The sequence below is a fragment of the Lepisma saccharinum genome, chromosome 26 (assembly GCF_977018435.1).
Source record: "Lepisma saccharinum chromosome 26, izLepSacc3.1, whole genome shotgun sequence".
In the NCBI taxonomy this organism is placed as follows: Eukaryota; Metazoa; Arthropoda; class Insecta; order Zygentoma; family Lepismatidae; genus Lepisma; species Lepisma saccharinum.
The window spans coordinates 13764800-13787297 of NC_139254.1; the positions used below are offsets into that span (position 1 = coordinate 13764800).

Below are 22498 nucleotides of genomic sequence, written 5' to 3' on the forward strand. Positions count from 1 at the left end.
CTCTACAAATTATTCTTCACTGACAGACACAGGAGCTTCACACAAGAAAATCTCAGGATGACCTTCCTTACATACTGTAACAGCTTTGAATAAGGTGCGAGATCTAATAAGCAAATGTTTCTTCAGATTTTCTTTATTTTTTTCGTTTTTTGTGCTTATTAACTTGCTTATTTTACTGTTTGATTGTGCTTATAAATCCGGTCCCTAGTAATTATAATCCCATACTCACCACAGACACATCTGTGCTGACATATTATCGGTAACCAAAAATCTATACCACTTATGTAGGGTCAAGACAGTACGGTTAGCAACACTAGCATGTGCGCGGAATGACTGTGTTCAATTTCACCGCTACAGAGCTATTTAGGCTCGCTCTTATCTGCACCCAATCAGCTTCAGTGATTGTAAGTTGTAACCGATTGACTTCGTAACTGTTACTGTATGCATTATTTTGTTTATACATGACACATTAAATAACTGAGATGCTGGAAGTAGACTGTTGTGTCGGAATGTAACCCATTTTAGCGGAACTATTTTTCCTGCGCGTATTGTTGGGGTATCGATATGTGAAACCTTCTTGCAACCCTGTATCATGCTGTCACTTTCTAATCTAATTCCATTCGTGTGGCTGCAACCCTGTCTGTAACTTGCTGTTCTTGTGACTAATTCATTGATAAGCTGACACAAACGTTTTTCTTTTGGAACGAATGATAATATTTACCTTCCACATATGATGAGAATATTACATTTTATTACTCATTGAGGATGCAAACATAATATCAAGGATAGTTATAACGGTTTTCGTGGAATCTCATTAGTTTGTCAGGTTCTAGCAGAATAAGACAATCCGATGTTTTGTTGTTCTGCCTACCTGTATTGTGTTTCCACATCTGGTGCTAGTGTTTCTCGCAATATAAATTGTATAAGAATGGAATATGATGCATGCGCTAGTGGATCTCTAAAATTGAAAGGTGTTGCGTATTCGGGAATTAAAAAGTAAGTATATTTCTCTTCAAGTCTATATATTTGTGAATTGAAAGTTAACCACTACATATCCAGCGGTCCCAGTTTCGAATCCTGGCCTGGGCATGGATGTTTGTGAGTGTCCATTCATCAATTTCATCACTCGTCCCCATCTTCGCAAATTAGCCAAAAGTCACAAAACTCGAAGGAAAATTATGCCAATCTACAACTGCATATCACTACACGTATAGGAATACACAGGTAAACAAGATTTTGTTTTTTGATAAATTCGTGTAGATTTCGACCTGCTGAACAGGAATCGGGCATAGTTTTTTGTCGTAGTGTCAATATATTGTTTCTCACAGTACTGGTTTAGCCCGAATAACGTCCATGTATTTAGTGCGAAATGTACTAAAACACTCTCAGAACGCCCCCTAAACCAGTACGCTATCACGGCCATAATGTGTTACAGATTCGAAACAACAAGGGTAGGTTAGGCAAGCATAGTTAAAAAAAAAAAAAATACTCTACACATAATGTTCGAGTGAAAACACGGCAAGGCTGAAACACTGGCTACGGGGTTGCATCATCTTAACATACAGAACATTGCACTCTCGTGCAGAAAGCAAATGGCGGGAGCAGAAACAGCGTGTCGGACAGAGATTTTCGCAGAAAACAACATGCATTCACATTAAAATGGATCAAATCTACATTCAGGAACTTCCACAACGCTAAAGAAAATTATTTCCGTAAGTACTTTCTCCTGTAAATTTGAAGGAATCCGTTTCCCTCATACGATAATGTTACCGTTTTAAATAACATGGAACCATTCAATGTGAAATCGACGAATAAGAAGGCATATTTCAGCCTCGCATATTTTGATTAATTTGAAATTTGACACTGAGTGGTCTACCTGAGTAAGAACTTATGTAAAGTTGCATATCCATTTCTTTCGTATTTCCGAAATTACATGTCTGCGAACTGTGTGATTTTGACTCATTTTTACATTGTCTTGCTAATTTTATGGCCACAATTACTTTCAACAACAAAAGTAATTATCTGAATCATACCATATTGTTGTCTTGTGTCTCATTTCATAATATTCATTGGCAGTTTGGTAAATTTCTCGTAAGGGACAAACAGCTGAAATTTGCTAGTTCATTAAATTTGAATATTCGTACTTACGTATTCTGCATTGAGAAACATTGCTGAAGGTGGCATTTCGCTTATTTCACGGAAATAAGCTCTATTTGCGACATATTGAGTAAGTTTTCTTCGTTTCTTTTTGCCTTCGGTAACACGCAAAATGGCGGTCACAGTTTCACTACCGTACTCGGCATGCAGTGTTTCCACCCCACTGCACACAAAAATACCTACGTAGCCCACAAACCATTGACGCATAGCCCCACAAACCATTCATACATAGCCCCACGAACCATTTCCGGTAAGGTTAGGTTAGGTAGGGTCACTATAGGTTTCAATAGTTAAAAATTGGTTTCGAAAAAAATATGCGTAGCCCCACACACCATTCTCGCATAGCCCCACGAACCATTGACGCATAGCCCCACGAACCATTGACACATAGCCCCACGAACCATTGACACATAGCCCCACAAACCATTTGCGGAAATGTATCTTCTTCAGTTACAAAAACACGTGTTTGGAAACACTGACCAGGATTACCTGGAAGTAAATGGATGCAAGAGCTTCCGTGCATCGGTCACACATTTATATCGAAAAACATATGATTTACCATCAAAATTCAATGAACGATGCGAGAAAACACTTCCCCGAACTTCCAGAAGTATAAAGAAACTGCATTCGGTAAGTAATTTCTCCTGTAAATTTGATGAAATCCGTTTGTCCCTTACGAGAAATTTACCGGCAGTTTTGCTGAAGTTACTGCTAAGAAATTAAATTGAAAATGGGTGACTACTACTACTGTCACCAGGTAGTGAGATAAAATAAAGTAAATAAAACAGGATGAGCTGAAACTTAGGAAATCAAAAATAGAAATGAAGCTGTTGCTATGCATTGACATGGTTGCTACATGTCTAGAAAATGGGGATTTTGCCAGTGACGTGCACTGAGGAGTAGCTAGTCTAGCAGAGATAGATCAATCAATATCACATTTCGAATTATATTCAAATCACAATATTTATTGTCTTGTTAAAGCCACCGCAGCTCATATGCAACACTTTCTTTTCCACGTGCTTCTTGTCCATCGGTGTTCTCCGCGGGCAAAGCTGGCTGGATACCCTAGCTCGCTCTTCTTCCGCCAGATCAGTTTCCAGGTAGAAACGGCTGGCCCAAGGAAAAGGAAGATTTCTACCTCTACCTCCCTTGCCCCCCGCTGCAATGGTTGAAAGCCCGTGCTTTCAGGTCCCCCAGTGTATCTCCTATAGGACAGATAGGGGATTGGTTTCTCATAGATTTTTTTTGTAAATCCTCTAAAGAACTCAGGGTAAAATTTTCTGCAGTTCTCTGTATTTACACAACAATTTACACGTTGTACTATATGTATGTATAATATGGGATGTAGTTTTATTATTTATGAAATGGGAACGTGTTAAGTGCAGACAAAAATGTTATGCTTTCTTTCTTTTTTCTTTTTCAAGTATGGAATATATAATGATTTAATTACAAATATGTGCTCGGGCTCTCTGTCTCTCGTTTTAGTAGTGTTTTATTTAAATATACTACTGTTGGCCTCTAACAGTCATAAATACGGATGTATTTATTTGGGCAAGAGAACGCGTGTTCATATTGTTGTTGGTTTGGTTTATTTTACTTCGCTTTTCTGCCACATTTGGTTATCGCGAAAATGAGGATCAGTGATGATATGATGAAATTGATGAAGGTACCTCATATGAACAATCCAGGCCAGGATTCGAACCCGTGATGAGTGCGCATTCTTGTCCTATGTGCTGTACTCTGCAGCGAATAATGAAATAATTTGGAATGAAAAATGTACCTCAGAACTCAAAAAGCCAAATGAATATTATTGAAGAAACTACAAAAAAGTGTGTTTTGTTTCTGTGCATAAAGTGTGCTTAAAACATCAAATCAACCAACTGTGGGGCAGTGGTTATCACACCAGGAGTTCCGGGTTCGAACCTCGTCCTGAGCATAGGTGTTCTTTGTGTTTGTCCCTTCTTTAATTTTATCATATTATCTTCGCAATTAACCAAATATGACAAAAAAGCAACGCTAAGTAACAAAAATGAAATCAAATCATTGATTGATTGCTTGATTTGGTTTATTTTACTTCTCTTTTCCACCACTTTTGGCTAATTGCGAATATGATACGATAAAATTGATGAAGGGACAAACACACAGAATACCCATGGCCAAGCTGAGATTCGAACCCAGGATCTCTGGCTTAGTAGTCAAATCAAATAGTTTTTATATTTTCGAATGTGGGTGGGGTTTATGTGTACTTTTTTTAGTACTCATTCATCATTTTGAAATCTTTTCCTGTTATTGACATTCTTTTTTTTTAGAAATACTGGGCCCTAAAGGGGGGAGGGGTGTGACCCACACCAACCCCACCCCTACTTGAGCACGCCACTGACTGCTACCCCAAGTGTCGACGTCACCGCACGTCACTGGATTTTGCAGATTGTCTGAAATTTACGTGCATTTTGGAGTTTGTATGAGAAAATGAACAAGCGGTTCATTTCCACTTCCGGATTCAGTTCCTGTGTTTCTACTCCCCAAAAAATTCAGTTCAGAAACTTGTTCCTTTCATCCTTATGATTCTCAGTGTGGTACAAAATTATGATTTCTTTGAATCCTATATATCAAAGTAAAAGTTGTAGTACAGCTACACTGATTGATAACTAAAGCAGGTTGATAATATGCTCATAATTATTGAAAAGGCTTGTGGAGAAGGGATTATCGTGTTATTTTACAGATCTTGGCCTTATTGTCATTTACATTTTGGTGTGGCAAGAAAAGAAATTTTGTTAGCAAGAGTATAGAATTTTATGTAACGAACGTTTGCCTCACTGTTATCTGTTGATTCTGCATGTAAGTGTAAGTGCATGAATAGTGCAGAAAGTGCATGTAGTGTTGTAGAAAATGCTGTTTTTTTTTAATGTTTATAAGTGAAGCACACAGCATCTGGGGAAATTATTGTTTCATAAAGGGGCATGAGTTTACAATACCGGACCACTCTCCAATTACTATAAAATTTTGCCTACTTACTAATTTCGGTGTCCTGATGACGTATCTGTAGTTCATATTTGGCAATCACTTGTTAAAATTGTACATTTACGTGTAGATCTTGTAAAATAACCTTGCGATTTACCACGGTGATTGTCCATACACAGTAATTCGGAACCATATTTCTTTCACAATTCGTTAATGGTCTTCCTTTACACACAACAATCTTGCTGACATCAGACTAGGAATGCCTATGAGGTTAGGTTAGGTTCCATTAGCATGAATACAAAGAAAAAATAATGGTACTTGTTTACAATCCTTCGGACACATTTATTTATTTTTACAGAAGAAACTACTTACCGTAATAAGTTCCTGTAGCATTGTCGAACATCGGGAAGGTGTTTTGTGTGATGTGGGAATGTTTCATAGCTGAAATTCATGTTGTTTGTTGAAAATTAATTCTCCAACGGAGAATAGCTAGCCCCACGAACCATTGGCACATGGATAGGTTAGTTCTGTTAGGTTAGGAAACATAGTTAAAATTTGGTGTCATGTTAGTATCAGGATCTAGAAATTGGAAATAATTGCGAACCATTGGCGCTAGCCCCACGAACCATTGGCACGTGGTTAGGTTAGTTCGTCTCAGGCAAGCGAAAAGACCTATCAGAAAGACGTACTGATGTGAAAAATTGCAATTAATTTAATCAAAACAACATTGATACACCTTCAGGAATGTTCCGCGAAGCAGATACGTAAGTACAAATGTCAAAAATTGACGAAACGAAAAAATTAGAGGTGTCCAAAGGATAGTAAAGTTTTACCAAAATAATATTTTGGCTAAGAGAACTATACCTTGTCTTGCCTGTTGATTTCTTCATGTTGGGAAAATGGCGTTTTCCGTGGAGTTATTGTTCTTATGGTAGGGTTAAGTTACGTTAAGTAAACATAGTTTATTTCATTTTTTTCTCGATTTCCATACTTGACCGCCAATTATTACATGCAGATTCGTGATTAGGAGTTCACAATTAGTGAGTAGGCGAAATTTCATAGAAATTGGAGAGTGGTCCGGTATTGTAAACTCATTCCCATTAAAGAATTGTACCGCAAATCTTCTAAAAAATTGGGAAATGTCAGGGAATTTCCCAATCAAAAGTCGTAGAAACCCTGATCAAGATCTATACATTAGAAGCATAATAAAAACATAATTCCCGAGGGGGTACAGTCAGTCAGTGGCCCCTCTGTGTGTTTTCTGGAGAATGAATTTTGCCTTGTATATTGCTGTGTGCATATTTATTTGCTATTTGCATACTGTTGTCTTGGAACTGCTGCAGTTGCTACTATGTCACATGATGTGAGGTCCGATAGGGTATTATGTCCCTAATTGCTTTCGTTGTTAGGTTAGGCAGATCAGGTTTAGGACTCATAGCATTAAAATAACATCCTTAAATGCTTCCAATATCTGATGAGCCTTACATGAAAATCCACCGGTACTGGGAATCATAGGCACTTGCATGAGCTAGTTTTCAAATCATGAGTTCTCTGGTAAATGATACTTAGTGAGGAATTTAACTGTGCTAATTAATTTCCTCAAGCTTAGCACTTAGTTCCAAAATAATTTCCAGCCTTCTTAAACACTTTCTGATACTCTTATAAACTTACGAAAGTCATTAAACGCAGGGGTAGACAAAACTAACGATAATTCAGGAGCAAGCTTTCCTCTTTCTTCTTATTTTCTTTTGCAAATGTGGGCTAAGGAAGTCATGAAAGATAAGCTATGAAAGGTAATCTTAAAATATTTAATTTATTAATTAATGTTGGATTAAAAGTAATTACGGTAAATTTCTAGTATCGGACAAAAGGCTGAAATTTGCGTGTTCATTTAATTTGAATATTCATACTTAACGTATTCTGCACTGAGAAACATTGCTGAAGGTGGCATTTCACTTATTTCATGGAAATAAGCTCTATTTGCAACATATCGAGTAAGTTTTCTTCGTTTATTTTTGCCTTCGGTAACATGCAAAATGGCGGTCACAGTTTCACTACCGTACTCGGCATGCAGTGTTTCTACCCCACTGCACCCAAAAATACCTACGTAGCCTCACAAACCATTGGCGCATAGCCCCACAAACCATTCATAAATAGCCCCACGAACCATTTCCAGTAAGGTTAGGTTAGGTAGGGTCACGTTTAGGTTACAATAGTTAAAAATTGGTTTCGAAAAAAATATGTGTTGCCCCACACACCATTCTCACATAGCCCCACAAACCATTTGCGGAAACGTACCTTCTTCAGTTACAAAAACACGTTTGGAAACACTGACCGGGATTACGTCATCACGCACAGGCTACATCCACCTGGAAGTGAATGGATGCAAGAGCTTTCGTGCATCGAACACACATTTATATCGAAAAATAGATGATTGACCGGCAAAATTCAATGAACGATGGTAGAAAACACTTCCCCGAACTTCCACAAGTATAAAGAAACTGCATTCGCTAAGAAATTTCTCCTGTAAATTTGAAGAAATCCGTTTGTCCGATACGAGAAATTTACCGTAATTACTTCTTGTGCTGGAGTGCCCTTCCTAAAGAAGGCTCAACTGGTAACAGTATGAATATGTACGCAGTATCTCTGGAGATTTTAAAATTTGACTAGCAACAGTGCAAAAATTTACAATGGCATGTTTATTATTCTGATTTAATGATACACAAGATACAGAAAAAAATTAAATACATGCTGTACTCATTATTAAAAAAAAAAAAGTAATGGAAATTTCCGTTAGTGAACTCGAAATATTAAAGAAAAAAAAAGATTTAGAACTGAATTTAAAAATTCAGGCATCTTGGCAACTGGGAGGGCACCCTGTATTTTTTAACCCCTGATTAGACATTTGGAACCATTACCAAATAGGTAATCAAATTTAAAAGGGATAAAAGTAATTATCACTAAGCCTGCTTTTTTTAAACATTGTTAAATAATATATGTGAGTAAAATAGATAGTTTTCGTCTGACATGTGAAACACTTGTAGAAAGATATAGAGAATTATAAACATGAACATACTGCATATCTCCTGTCTTCTATTTCAGAAAGAAGAAGAAGAAGGAAAAGATGAAGCTTCTTGAACAGGCACCCAAAGTGACAGAGCCTGAGAGAGAAGAGAAACCAAAGACAGAAATCAAGAGAACGAATGCAGAGATGGCATTCCTCCAGATGCAGGAGAAGATGGTAATTATGACTGTTACGTATTGCGTTAGTGACATTTTCTCACTTTTTAAGTTAGCATCTATGCATGAACATATCAAATTCCAACAATCCTGTTATACTGATCGTGCTTCCAGCTGGCGGCCGGGAAACAATGAATCAGCGATCAGTTGAATTCTCTTCGACTGACATCAGGCATTTTTGAGTCACAAGGTGCTGAAAGTTCCTGGCAGGATGAAACAAATGAGCATCGGATACACAGCATGTTGTCCCAATGGGGGAGGGAGAGAGAATTGATCAGCACCGTTACTGGATAAAAGTTGTACAATAGTACACAAAGCACAGAAAATTAGTGCACAAAATACCCATTTATAAACAAGCTAATAAAAACAACAGACGTACACTTGGCAATGTTGTAATGGGAGAGGTTGTTGACACTCATCGCACCACACACTCCTAAAGATTGGTGGACAGATACATGTAGCAAAAACTAGGCCAGCCGCCAGTTGGGCCCACTATTTGTGTAGGCTATTATGAAAAAAATATGATACATTTTCAAGTAGTTGTAATTATTCAAAATCGTATTTTATTTTTCTTTTGATGATGAAAGAACTTACCCAGACTTTTCAACTCCAGATGTGGAGTCTCAAAGTACAAAAAGCAGTGTTGACGCATGCTTGATATTTCCCCAATCTTAAAATACACTTTCTGTCAAGATGCACTGTTCACTTACAGTTCAGGGAGAGGATGCAAATGGCAATGGCCATTAGGTTTAACTGCACCATGGACCCTGACCTATTATCCTAACATTTCCCGTCACCCTGGCAACTGAACCATTCGAGTTGGTTCTTTCATCACGCAGACTTTGATTTTAATTTTCATACATTTTTTTTATGCCACCATTAAGCCTTGATTCCATGATATGAAAAACTCAATATACTGACCAAGCCAGTACAGCCCTTGGTACAGAGTCTGAAGAAGACCTTGCTAGAAAGTTGAAACGTTACGTTTAGTTTATGTTTTATAATAAAATAAATTTCAGCCTTGGTCAGCATATTGAGTTTTTCATTTTTTTATGCATTTATCACAATGGGTAAGCATTTTTTTAAAAAAAAAAACTCTTGTTAGCTGCCTCTGAAGACTGCTTGTGCTTTACTGTTTTGATGTTGTTACCCATATAATCCAAGAAATGTGAAACCAACTGAAAATGTAACACTGAAGTTCACAATCAAAATGCCACGAGTGATGGAAGTGAGACAGTTCAAATCATTGTTTGACATCCCTCCCCTTTTCAGCTAAGTGATTTTTATTTGTTTCTTGCCCAATAAAACAGTACAGCAGATTGATTCATTCTGCAAGGAGGGAATATGAAAATGGCTATGATGATGAGATCGGCAATAAATATGAAAATAGGGTGAGGGATGTTTGAAAAAAAATTATATATATGAGAGTGAGGTAAGGTTCCCTGCGTGCATTGCATCCTACCATGAAGGCACATATAGGTGGATGAGGAGGTAGGTCCCCAAACATTCTCAATCATTTAGTTTTGGAGGTGATGTGGTTAGCACCATGTCCCAGCTGCCTTTGGGTGATCCCCTGTGCCACTTTATGCAGGGACAAGGTTGGATGACTGCCAACTTCAGATTACCCACCCCAGGTCGCCTGCATTGTAGTCAAGAGACCTTACCAACTAGACCTCACAAAAGTAATACCTCCCGTTTCATTATACCCTGTCCTGACTATCTGTAGAGTAAGAGAATAAAAACTAATCTCTGAACAAGTAGTGATACGAGAAGGCTCCACCAATGAACTCGTGAGAGAGAATGGGATTGCATGGAGGGAAGGGAGGAGTGACTGCAGTTACCAGCCTTCGAGCAGCGTGCACTCTATGCACTCGATTTCCCCGTTCTCTGCTGCTATGTGCGGCCTTGCTCCAGACATGGACAAGACAAGGTATCGTCTAAAGTTAAAGAGGGGGATCGTAGATAGGCTATGGACAGCCTTTGGCCACTTACTTGCTAACCGAGAGGAACGTTGTAAGTGAAAGGGGGTAGCTCTGAAGAGCTACGTCTACACTTAAAAACTGCAAGGGGACTAGCCTCGTGAAATAAGAACACACAGACATCTATTTAAAAACACTGCCCTTGACTGAACAGGCAGGGTGAGGAAAGACATAAGGAATGCTCGTTTACCTGTAGCGCCGTTGGAAATTCTCATCCTTCGAGGTCCTTGCTTCAATGTGGTCCTACCCTGTAACAAATCTCAACTAGGGAGCGTAACTTTGTTTCTCCCAAAACTGCCCTAACGTAAACGCGATCACTTATTGAACGTAATTCTCTCCTTTTCCTTCGATTATTTAAGAGCTCAATTATTACGATTTAACTTCGATGTGAAACAGAAAGCGATTCAGGAGCTTACTAGCAATTACTACATTCGCTGAAAATCTAAAAGTAACCAAGAAAGAGATTTTCTCATGCGGTCTATTTAAATGAAATTCGAACTATCGGCTGTTGAGACAGTTGACTCGACTGCGTCCTTTGGAAATGGCGATTCTGAGGAAAAATGTTGATTTCCTGATTTTCATACTGTGTCGGCCTAATGCAATGTCAGCGGTTGTTTTCCAACTTCGCTGAAGGTCGCTGTTATAATTAGCATTTAAGAAGCTCTTTTTCAATGCTTCAGCGGGACCCTTTTTATAACATGATTAGCTTATTTATTTATGATGCCCGGGTCCTAGGTTCGACTCATGCCCATGGCGTGATATGGTATTTGTTGTAGATGGCTGATTGCATCACCCATGCTCCTTTCAGGTTGAGAATTTGGCAACATTGCATTCTTCTATTTTTGGTACAGTAGTAATTAAGATATAGGAATCATTGAGATTCATGAAATTTTTGTCATTTTATCTGTTATGAGTAAATTTTGTATTTACATCTGTACAATTTTCAGTGACCAAATCCTTAATGCAAAATATTTGTCTGTATTTTTCAGCAAAAGGAACGCATTAAGCAGAAAGCATCAATGACTCATAAGCAGAGGGTGGAAGAATTTAATAGACATTTGGATACACTGACTGAACATTTCGACATTCCAAAAGTCAGTTGGACTAAGTAAATTACTCCTGTGTTTGCAAGGAAAGAATAGTGATGTGGCATCAGTGGAAATGTTTTTGTGTTAGTGAATTGTTGTAAGGAATGAAAATTTTTGTTTGGTGTTTTTCGTCATATTAATTAAAAGTTGTCTTGAAAGAAGGCAAGCTCAGTTTTCTAATATGGCAAATTCAAGAAAGTTAAGTTCATAATTGGAAGTTTTTTTTAAAATGAAAAACTAGCTTATTATAATGGGCATAGAAATCACCCATGTGCAGCCAAATTGAAAGTAATATGGATGCAAGTGCTTGTTCCTACTTTCATAATATTTTTACAAATGAAACAATGTCATTAAATATAGTTATGGGCAATTTGAGCATATATATTTGAAAAATTTACTGTGCATAATATTTTTAGCCAGTTATGATTCAGTTCTTGGTATCTTATGCAGGTAATGATACTCTATTTAAACCTATAAAGTGCATCTGAATAGGAGTTTACAATGTAGCTTTACTATTTACGTTTATAAACAATGACTTTTGTATCATTATTCAACATTTATATTAGACTTGTGTTGTGAAGTTCATTGGAATTGATTTTATTTAAGAAACTCAAATCCTTAAGTAAATGAATATTATATGCTTTTCCTTTTACAACATAAATTGTACACGCCACTTCAAATGAAGTGATGCACTAACTATCTAGCTATGCCAGATGGGTCGCTATGTGAATGTGAGTGTATGTGAAGCACAAGAGTACTTTGAATAGCGAACTCATCAAGTGGGAGATCTGTCAAAAGAAGAAGAAACTCCAGAAAGGCTAATTTCAATGTGGAGAAACATTGTAGGTAATAAATTCATAAAAGTATCCTCATAGGATCATAGTTGAAAGTGGAAATGTAATTTTGTTTCATGAACTTTTCAATTTCCCACTGTTTAATTGTACATAGTTATACCGAAATAAAATTTTCCATAAGCAATTTATTGTTCGGCTTTTTATTTTGCAGCATTCTCTAAATTAAAATTGAATTGTACTACTTTCTTGTACTTAGATTGAGTGAGATTATCTGAAAATTTTGAGCATTTGTGGATATTGTCAATGGAATTTGCTTGAAATCTATGACTTATGCTTTAACAGGGTGTCCTACCAGTTTGGAAATCCTGGAAATGTCGGGGAAATTTACTGTTTTTATGGAAAAATCATCTTTTTAGTAACAAACCAAGAAAAAAAGGACAAGCAAGAAATTTTGATGAGATTTTGCGGACAACTAATTTGATATTCTGAGTATTACTGGTAGTAACAGTAGAAATTGTGTATTAAATCCTCTAGGAAAAGGTCAAGTTTTGAACTGTTTTCATGTAGATATCTATTTCAGTAAGTGGCTATTGGTATTTTTCACTTTTTTGGTCATTTCATAGATATTTGAATTAATAGAGATTTTATTACTAAATTTCACTATAATTATGTATTATTTATGCTAAAATTATGATTTTTAATAAAGAAAGACTTCTTTGGTGTCCACAAGTCAATCCTGCTGTTATTACTTATACATGTGAAGTTAATATTCTAAAAAGTTGGTTCAGTGGGATTCCAAGTGTTATACAGTGAAACCTTAATTTTACGTTTTTTCAGGGGGGGACCGAGTTGAAAAAATTTAAATATGAGAAAATGTAAGATCGAGGAAAATTTTACAGCATTTTGCTATGTTGGGACCATCAGGATTGAATGCAGGAAAATGTAAAATCTGGGAATGCAAAATTGGGGTTTCACTGTATTAGCTAGATAAATTATACTGACCTTCTGTATATGGATTGCCCTAATTGCTTTAGTCTGGAAAATATTAGTTTTTGGTTAGGGAATTTTGTTTTTGAGATTATACACACCCTGTTTAATGATTTATTTAGTTTATTTTACTTCACTTTTCTGTCACTTTGGCTAATCATGAAGATGAGGATAAACATATAAAAGCACAACACAAGTCCCACATAGGAGTATACTGGCTGAGAGTCCAGATGCCAGAGCTTCACTAATCTGCAAAATGCAGCCCAGGGTCAACTGTCTTCGGAAAGGGGCACCCGTTACTTATGCTTTAAGAATAGCCATGCTCATTACTAACATTTTTTTTGTGCTAAATGATACATCAATCAAATCTTAATCCTAATATCAGTTCTTTTTAGTAGGCTTTAATATATTTTCCCATATGCTGCATGGAATGAAACTTAAAATTTACTGGTTTTACACTATTTAAAGACATACCGGAACATTAAAATTCTTGGTAATTTCACTAATATTCCCATGTCAACGTAATAATGATTAATCTGACCTATTCCTATATGTTCTTGCACATTCTTGCACAAGTAACACTCTGCACAAGGGCCTCTCCCATGGCGCAGTGGTAGCGTCATTGCCTTGTAATCAAGGGGTCCCGGGTTCGATACCCGGTGGAGGCACAACTGGTTCGGATCCCACTTTAAACTGTAGGTCCAGTCCCGATTAGCCTTACTGTGCATGAAGTGGACTTAAAACACCAACTCAAACCAAACCAAAACACTGTGCACAAGTACTGGGTGTCCCAGAAGTCTTTCCCTGATTACACACTTTATTCATATCCGCTATATGCAAGGTAGAGATGTGAAAGTGGTGCCAAAATATTGGTCAACTAACAATTTTTTTTTTTTTTTTTTTTTTTTGCAGGTTTGAGTTTTGAGTAACGTGGCTGTAGTGTAGCAGTGTCAGTGCCCAGAAAACCGGAAATGTTCATAAATCGGGAAAAAGCTCGGCATGTCCTCTGGTATCACGAGACCCGGTCACCAATAACAGTGCAGAGGAACTTTCAAATGTACAGAATTCTTTCGTCTAGAATATTTGCCATCAATAACTAGTTGATATTTAAAAAATGGAATTTATCTTCATTCCCAAATCCTGTTAAGTCCAAGAAACATTGTATGGAAAGGTGCCGCCCGATGTAAAGAGCATTAATTCCGGATTCCTTGGCACTGACACTGCTACACTACAGCCACATTACGGAAACCTGCAACAAATAAACTTCGTTAGTTTTCCAACATTTTGCCACCACTTTCACATCAATACATTGCATATAGTGGATATGAATAAAGTTTGTAATCAGGGAAAGACTTCTGGGACACCCGGTATTTCTAGTTACGTCATATAGTTATTTAACCATTTTCTCAGATTAAAACTGAAAAATAAAATATAAGACCAATTTATAAATATCATACAAAATTCTTTATTGCAATAAAAACTAATGCTCCATAAAAGTAGATGAAAAAATACTTGTAAAGTACATATATATATACATGTGTGTGATATATATTTCTACATTTCTTTAGAAAGAAAGTAAATACAAAATACATTTATCTTCAAAATAACTCCTGTAAAAAAATCTTTGACATTACATGGACGGATAGTTTATATAGTGAACAAGAACATTTCATGAATTAACATGATTATTATGCTTTATACAATGTTAACAACCTGACTTGGAATAAATCTTAGAATTCGATTTTTTTTGTGTAGAACAATCACAAACTCCCTCATTGCAACACACAATTATTCATCTTCAAAGGTGAATAAAACTTCTTACACCATCAGAATTATAGACAGGTAAAAACATTGGAGTATTTACAGTACATGCGGATTTTGTGCATTTTTTTCACAACTTATAGTAATAAAGATTGAGTCTTCTATTTGGCTTTCTACTATCAAGCTAGCATAATTATTAACAACACTATATAACATGTTTCAAATTCAAAACAGAAGCAACTGTAAAAAAAACAAACACACTATACAATTAGATTCTGAAGCATTCACAGTGCTCATCACATCTATTTAATTCACTACCTTGAAAATTAACATTAAAAACAATGCATAGTATTTTGTAATTGGTGGATGAACTTTGAAAGTGAAAAGAGTATAATTATTATGCAGAATATAGGCAGGAAGAGTTCATTTACAGATGTGTAGTGTCAAATAAAAAAGAAATTAGTAAAATTAAATCTTTGAACTACACAATGAACTTTAAATGGCTTGAATCTGTGGTAAAAATGAAATCCAGCTGGTCAAATGAAAGAAAAGGAATAGATGAATTACCATGCCTACACTGTAAATTGCAACATGTGATGAACAAGTAATAATCTCCTTTCATTTTGGTGGGATGGAAACGTTGGATTTGGATATGTATCTCCAAAAGCCAGTTCAAGATGGGCTCTTGGGTGCAGAGTTCTAAAGAACACATTCACATCCACTAAAGAAAAACATATTTTGAAATTTTCTGTTCATATAAGTGGAAAGAGACTGGCTAGTTACATTTGTAAATTTGAGATTCAACACCATGTCTACGGATAACTGTCCACAACTGAGACACACCATTTGTGTTAGAAATCTGTAAGTTCCCTTTTAGAAACTTGCATCATATTTAATTTTATTTCATAAGATACAGCCCAAACAATTTATGTTGCACTTAACAAGTGCTCAAGATAAAGCAAGTCTCCAAAACTTTGCAATGTTATAAGTGGATATAGGTCCAACAGTAAACGTGTAAATCCATTTCAAACTCAAAACTTTTGATCGAAAGAGAATAAAATTCTTGTACACTTGACATAGCATTAGGAATGACAGCTTCATGTGTATCCATGCCAAGTACATTATAGTGTATGTTTTAACACCAGGATAAAAAGCATTACAATATATAAATAATTCTCAAAAATAACTCATTATGACCAACAGGTAAGGTAGGTGGAAGCTGCTTGCTGTTTTTTATGTATCTTCAAAGTTTCTTCACTTCAACAATACTTGGATACCTCTGTTTGAACCAGTTGATATGTTCATACCTGATTCTTCCATCTACTGCTTTTTTTCCATTTTTTTAAAAAAAAAACCTGATGGTATGATGTACCCAGAAATCTTTTCAAACACTTGCTTGTTTCATGCACTTTTGGAACAACTTTGCACTGGATAGCCTACGTGCCATTGGATCTCATAACAGAACTTGAAAGTTAATAACCAGAATCTTTATCCATGATTAACCTAGAAACGCCACATCTACCGTCAGCACCTGTATCTCCACAAGAAGTCTCCAGGCAGACTCTCATAAGAGTTCTCATGGTGTGTCAGGATGGATTCACCTCTTGTCCTTGCTAGTTCCTCCCAACTGCATACACTACTTCCGATGTAGGATTCAGTACCAGCTTTACGTTCTCAACTCTATTATTCCTTTCAGCCTCACCGGTTTACGACCTTTATCACTGGTTGTAATCTCTTCGTCTACCTTCTTTACTGTAGGTGCAAATCTCTACGTTCCATCTTCCATGGTGATTTGTGCTGCTGTTTTCGTGTCCTGCTTCATCAATCTTCTCACAATATTGCTACAATCTATCAAAATTCAACCTCGGTCTCCAATGGAACAGCCAAATGTCTTTCAACTTCTGACTTGGCAATTCGCCAGCTGAATGTTGTTTTGTGGTTTCTCCATTTTTTAATCAGAAATGGGTTGATCACGTTAATATGTCACATCCCGAAGCGATTTATCTGGTTCTCAGGTGGTGTGAATTGTGAACACTAATAAAATGTTTGTGAAAATCTTGTAGTATTGCAATTCCACATTAGACAAACTTCAATCAGCTCTCCTGGGAAGTTAGTTCAGATGGACATACGACAAAATAGCATCCAGCCAGCGATTTGTTCTTACAATGCAACTTAGTTTGCCGATATATGGTCAGTTCTGTTGGAGACAGAAATCAGTCAATATGATCTTACTTTACCGTCCACTTCTTTACTGCTTTGAAAATACAAGAGGTAGATAAAAATTAGGTTCATCTGGCACGGACACGCTTTATCCTGGTGCAATTTTATTAATTCACACAGTAACTGAAAACCAAACTATACAGATACCAATGGACTTTCCAAGAATATAAATTCATATAAGTTGTGCAATGCTAATTCAGAAATCAGTCAAGGATGTGAACAGTAATACTGCTTTCCATCTTGTCTAAAACTCGGGCAAATGCTGCAACCTAACTTACAGACACAGTCTGGAAGTTGAATTGCATCCTTTGTCTCAGTGTTAGGCAATTTGCTGTTCCACTGGAGGCAAATAGCAAATTTTGGTCAATTGCAACATTATTATTAGAAAATAGATGAGGCAAAAACCTAAGCCAGCAGGTTAATTCAACCATGGAAAATATATCGTAGAGATCTGCACCTGTAGTGAAGAAGGTGGATAATAGAGTTGAAACCTGAACGTCAGTGCAAAATAAGTGGAAAGTCTACCATAATAGGCATGATGTTGATGTCAGTCGATTTTCAAATGTTAATGACAAAGTGTTACGCAACAGAACTTTAAGGCTCATTCTGAATCCAACGTCACAAATAGTGTCGACATTAGAGAAACTGGGAAGGACAAGAGGTGAATACATCCTGACCGTATACCATGAGGACCATTATCAGAGGCTGCCTGGAAACTTTGTATGGGGACAAATTGTGGAGTATCCCTTCTGACCAGCTATCATCACCATAGATCAAAGTAAACATTCCCCATAACGTACTCTCGTGGAAATACAGGTGTTGATGGAAGATGTAGCGTGCTTTTCTCAGTTAATCATTGATCAAAGTCCTGTTTAACAATTTGTTATTAAAATGACACAGATGATTCAGAATGTCCAAGTGTGAATCTGCGCGGAAACTGTCGGGAACAGAAGAGCATTTCAGGGCACGTCAACACACCATGATATAAAGAAAAAACAAGGAAAATGTTATTGATGAAGCAGAAGAAACAAGAAATATGAGCAGGGATGATGAACATATCACCTGGTTCAAAGAGAAGTATCCAACTGTTTCCTTCTTACGGGAAATATAAAAAAATTCCACGTAAGTTTTGTGAACTGATTCAACAGCCTTCTGCAAATGGTGAGAGCGAGTTGTCAAAATCGATAGACGAATAAGGTTTTTAGCAAAAGTTACATGGAATTCTGGGAAGAAAGGAGCCAGTACTCTTGAAGTTAGATTGTTACATGTTTATCATAAGGACCACTCAAAATATTGTCCTATGTTCACAAATTATCACATACATCTATTTTGTTAAAATAAAATGTGGTGTTTTATTTTCACCTATAAAAAAGTTGCTGTACAGCGTATTGTTGTGTATCACAAGAAAAAAAAAAGTACTGTGGAATTATATATGTGTGTGTAAGAAGAGAATTGAACTGTTTGTGTTTTGCATTTATCCACATTGAAAGACATGAATGATCTTCAACTTTACACAGTGAAATTAAGAGTAATGTAACCAACTCTCTGTCAAAAAAAAAACAATAGTGATAAAAGATGAAATATAACTATCAGAAAAGATAGTTTGGCAAAGCATTGTGGGGAAAAGGAAAGAGAAAGTACTAAAAAACCCTTGAAAAAATTCAAACAAGTTGATAAGGAGGAACTGTGCAAAACTACTCCAATGAGGAAGAGAGAAATTGAAGAGATGATAATGTATACATGTAGATGAAACATAAGCTACAATGAGTATCTTTGTAAGATTTTCCTTTCACAAGGGAGCGCAATGTAGGAGCAGACATGCTATGAAACAATGTCTTGTCCTGTCTGTACACAGGTAAAGTTCCCCGTGCATATAGCACTGTGCTGTGAAGACATATTTAGGGGACGTGGGGTACCTATTGACTTGAGGTGGGAACAAGGCCAGAAGAATTCTGACCTGTACACAGTTCTGGATTATTATTCTGAATATACAGTAGTTATGATACTATTGTAGTATCATGTAGTAAGTAGCCGTGGTAGCTCAGTCATTAGGGTGTCTGACTACCATGCGACAGACCCGGGTTTGATCCCCACAAGGGGAGAATTGGGACTTTTTCAATGTGTTCAAGTGGCTCCGGCGCCCACCCAGCATCGTATGAAGTGGGTACCTGGAGGAAACTCTGGGGGGTAAAGGTGGCCAGGGGCGTGGTGCTTTTATGATACTGTTTAAAACTCATTGTGTACTTATCAATTGAGTGGTTACCCTGTATGCAAACAAACTAGGACTACTGCTCCAATATACAATGATTTTATGAACGTTGAAATATTTGCTGATGAACATTGTAACCTGCTTATTTTACTCTCCCCTTCCATGACTAATGCCCACAGGAGTTTTGCTTGAGTTGGCTGAATTCAAATTTTGAAATACCTGATATCTTACAAGTTTAAATGGAAAAATAAGGCAACAAGACCAAATGGTTCTTCTTAACCGTGTCTTGTCGATTAAGACACAAAATTACAATAATACAGCATTTTATACAATGCTATTTTCATGCATAACGCAAATGCTAAACTAACTTACACTTTATACAGTAAAACCTTGTCAATCTGGACTTCGCTTAATCCGGACAGGCAAATGGAAAAAAACAACTTTGTACTGTACTGTATAGTGTATTTACACTTATGCTCTTTAAATACACCATAATAAACATGTTTTGTTGCTATAAATGGAGTTTGAATGCACTTTCTACTGTTCTTTTAGGATATTTCAGTTAATCCGGAGTTTCGTTAAACCAGTCAACTTATCCCTCCTCCCCTTAGGATTAACGAGGTTTTATTGTATTTACTAATTACAGTGGAACCTCAAATTTATGTTTTTCAAGAGAGTGAGATGGAAAAAACCTTAAAATGCAAGAAAATGTAAAATTGAAGTTCCACTTTAACTATGCCTTTTAAAATTCTACAGCAAATCATTGTGATGAACACATGAATTTTGGTCCTTTAAAAAATGTTTTTTGAACAATTGCTTCTTGCATGAACAAAATTAGCCTATCTGTAGATAAAAACTATCCACAAGGGTGAAATTCATACATTGCACTACAACAATCAACTACTTAAAAAAACATAACAGCCATCTACTTGATTATCTTCAACACTACACGACTGTAAATTTCATGTAAAAAATTATAACAGTGTTACACTAGATGAGTAAAGTTGCAGATGTAGTTAAGTTTCTATTTCTTCAACAGTTATAAGAATAGGTTGTTTGGAAACCTACTGACAGAAGTATAAAAATACAGAGAACAGTTATTTTCTGAAACCCTTACATCTGCTACGTCTGAGTCATCTAAAAAATATACTTATTCTGAACATTTTCAATATAAAATATTAGAAACTAAGATATTAAAAAATCTACTATTAATTAATGTGAGATTCTTTCTCTATGCTTCTACTTCCAAGATTTTATGACTCAATGATCCAACAGCTGCCATACTTATGGAATGTTAGTATTCTGCCATCATCATCACGAAATTTATCTCCAAAGATTCAATACTTTATTTATTCTCACCGTTTTTGTGCTATCAGCATTCCACAAGTGCATTTAGTTGCCAATACACGTTTAAAGTTTATTGCACAGATGCATTTCTTATAAAAACTATCACATATTTCGCTGTTTTAACAATTGAAAAACATTGACAATTATTATAATCAGCAATAAATAACCTAGTTAAGAGCTACAATAATAACAAAGTTATTCTTTTCAATAGAACTATGTGCAAAAAATGCCAACGCACCAATTTAAAGTTGTTTTAAAAATTATGACTGTAAGAAATAAACTTACTTGAAAAGTTAAAAAAGTAGCTACTTATAAAAAGGTAGTATTGTTTAATATAAAACTAGATGGAATTTCTTCTTGTATTTTCGATGCTTGTAAACCAGAAGTTCAGTGGAACACAAACTATTTCAGTATTCAGTAATCACAGCTCAATTAAACATGAGCTGATGTAACTATTGTTATTTCAACTCACATGCAAAGATGCTTACGCAAAGTGCCACTAATAGCTGCCAAATTGTATGCTTTTCCGCAACTCCACTTCCGTATCGAAACACCTTAATGTAGTTTTCGGTCTGCTTCCAAGGATTGCTCCCGTCATCAAAATACATCGGACACTGGTCTCCTGCAAAAGTGGAAACCAATGTTGCAGCAAACATGAAAAAATACTAACCGTTGCTTCAAGAAAAGCAATTACCTTCTTAAAGTTGGCTGTAAAGAATACAAGACACATTAAAGATGCATATTTTATTATCTATTTGAATCATTCTTACTGTCACTTGGCTGCTGACGATTATGGATGAACAGCACAAAATTTCTGCCGATACCCAACATTTTAATCTAATACTTGCAACACTGTTCCTTGAAGAACATGCACAGTTTATTAACCATTTAACCTTAAGAGGATGAGTGGTATAAAATGTTTACCAGCACATGTATTCCGCATACCACCTTCACGTGGCAGCAATTACATCATTTCTTCAAAACTACACATGATATTTTAGTTGTTGTCTTTCTTGTTCATTTGTATACACATGAGGATATGACACTCTAAACACAAAACAATATATCCATTGTTACTATAATTAACAAATGCAATTTGAAAATGTAGTTTTCCCCCACCAACATTATGGGATGGAATTTATAAATAGGGCATTACTCTTCAACCACTGCTTTCTGATGATATACTTTACTTTTACATGTCATGAAAACAAAAGAACTTGTTCATAATGTGCAATAATTAGGGGTCCAGCAGGAAATGTCCAATTTTCAAAATTACCCCAAATTTAAGACTTTCTAAAACTTTGCACATTTTCACCCCTGCCCAAAAAAAAAAAAAATAGGTGATGGCACTAAATGTCCTCAAAGAGAGGTCTTCTGGCACATGGTTCCCTGTAAATTTGGTCCATCCAGCATCTATAGGGCAAACGCTAGAAATGATCTTCCAGAAATGTTTACCATAAGGAGGTAAAATTTAAATTTTCTTCATCATCATCTAATTATACTTGTCAGGAGGGACGACAGTTAATTCCCACATGAGCATGGCCTTTCCCACAAACCAACTTCAACTCTTTGCAACAAGTAGTTTCCCTCCTACAGTTGTTTTGTACATCACAGGTCATTTGAAGAGCACACACCCAAAAACCTTCAGTCTCGTAAAGGGACTATCATTCAAGCAACATTTCCATTTTCATTATTGTTAATGCTTAAATGTAATAAATTTTAATTCCAATTTATGCAATGGAGAAGATAAAAACC

At 36.2% G+C, this 22498-nt stretch overlaps 2 protein-coding genes across 2 annotated transcripts in view; one reads left to right on the top strand and one right to left on the bottom strand.

Annotated features, from left to right (window-relative positions):
• The first annotated feature begins 615 nt into the window (after nucleotides 1-615).
• Nucleotides 616-12764, top strand: LOC145979812 (protein FAM32A-like). Its single transcript, XM_083112830.1, has 3 exons — nucleotides 616-996; nucleotides 8221-8359; nucleotides 11327-12764. The coding sequence occupies exons 1-3, from the start codon at nucleotides 851-853 to the stop codon at nucleotides 11447-11449; spliced, it is 408 nt and encodes a 135-aa protein (XP_082968956.1). The 5' UTR covers nucleotides 616-850; the 3' UTR covers nucleotides 11450-12764.
• A 1883-nt stretch (nucleotides 12765-14647) lies between these two features.
• udt (protein undicht) overlaps nucleotides 14648-22498 on the bottom strand; it is a 47112-nt gene continuing 39261 nt past the window's right edge. The window contains exon 10 of the mRNA XM_083112749.1: nucleotides 14648-21365. Coding sequence (XP_082968875.1) covers nucleotides 21202-21365 — 164 coding nt within the window. The 3' untranslated portion in view covers nucleotides 14648-21201. The remainder of the gene's footprint in view (nucleotides 21366-22498) is intronic.

Coding starts and splice junctions, on each gene's coding strand:
- LOC145979812 (XM_083112830.1), top strand. CDS start 851: ATGTTTTGTTGTTCTGCCTACCTGTATTGTGTTTCCACATCTGGTGCT. Junction 997..8,220: donor GCGTATTCGGGAATTAAAAA/GTAAGTATATTT, acceptor CTTCTATTTCAG/AAAGAAGAAGAAGAAGGAAA. Junction 8,360..11,326: donor TCCAGATGCAGGAGAAGATG/GTAATTATGACT, acceptor TGTATTTTTCAG/CAAAAGGAACGCATTAAGCA.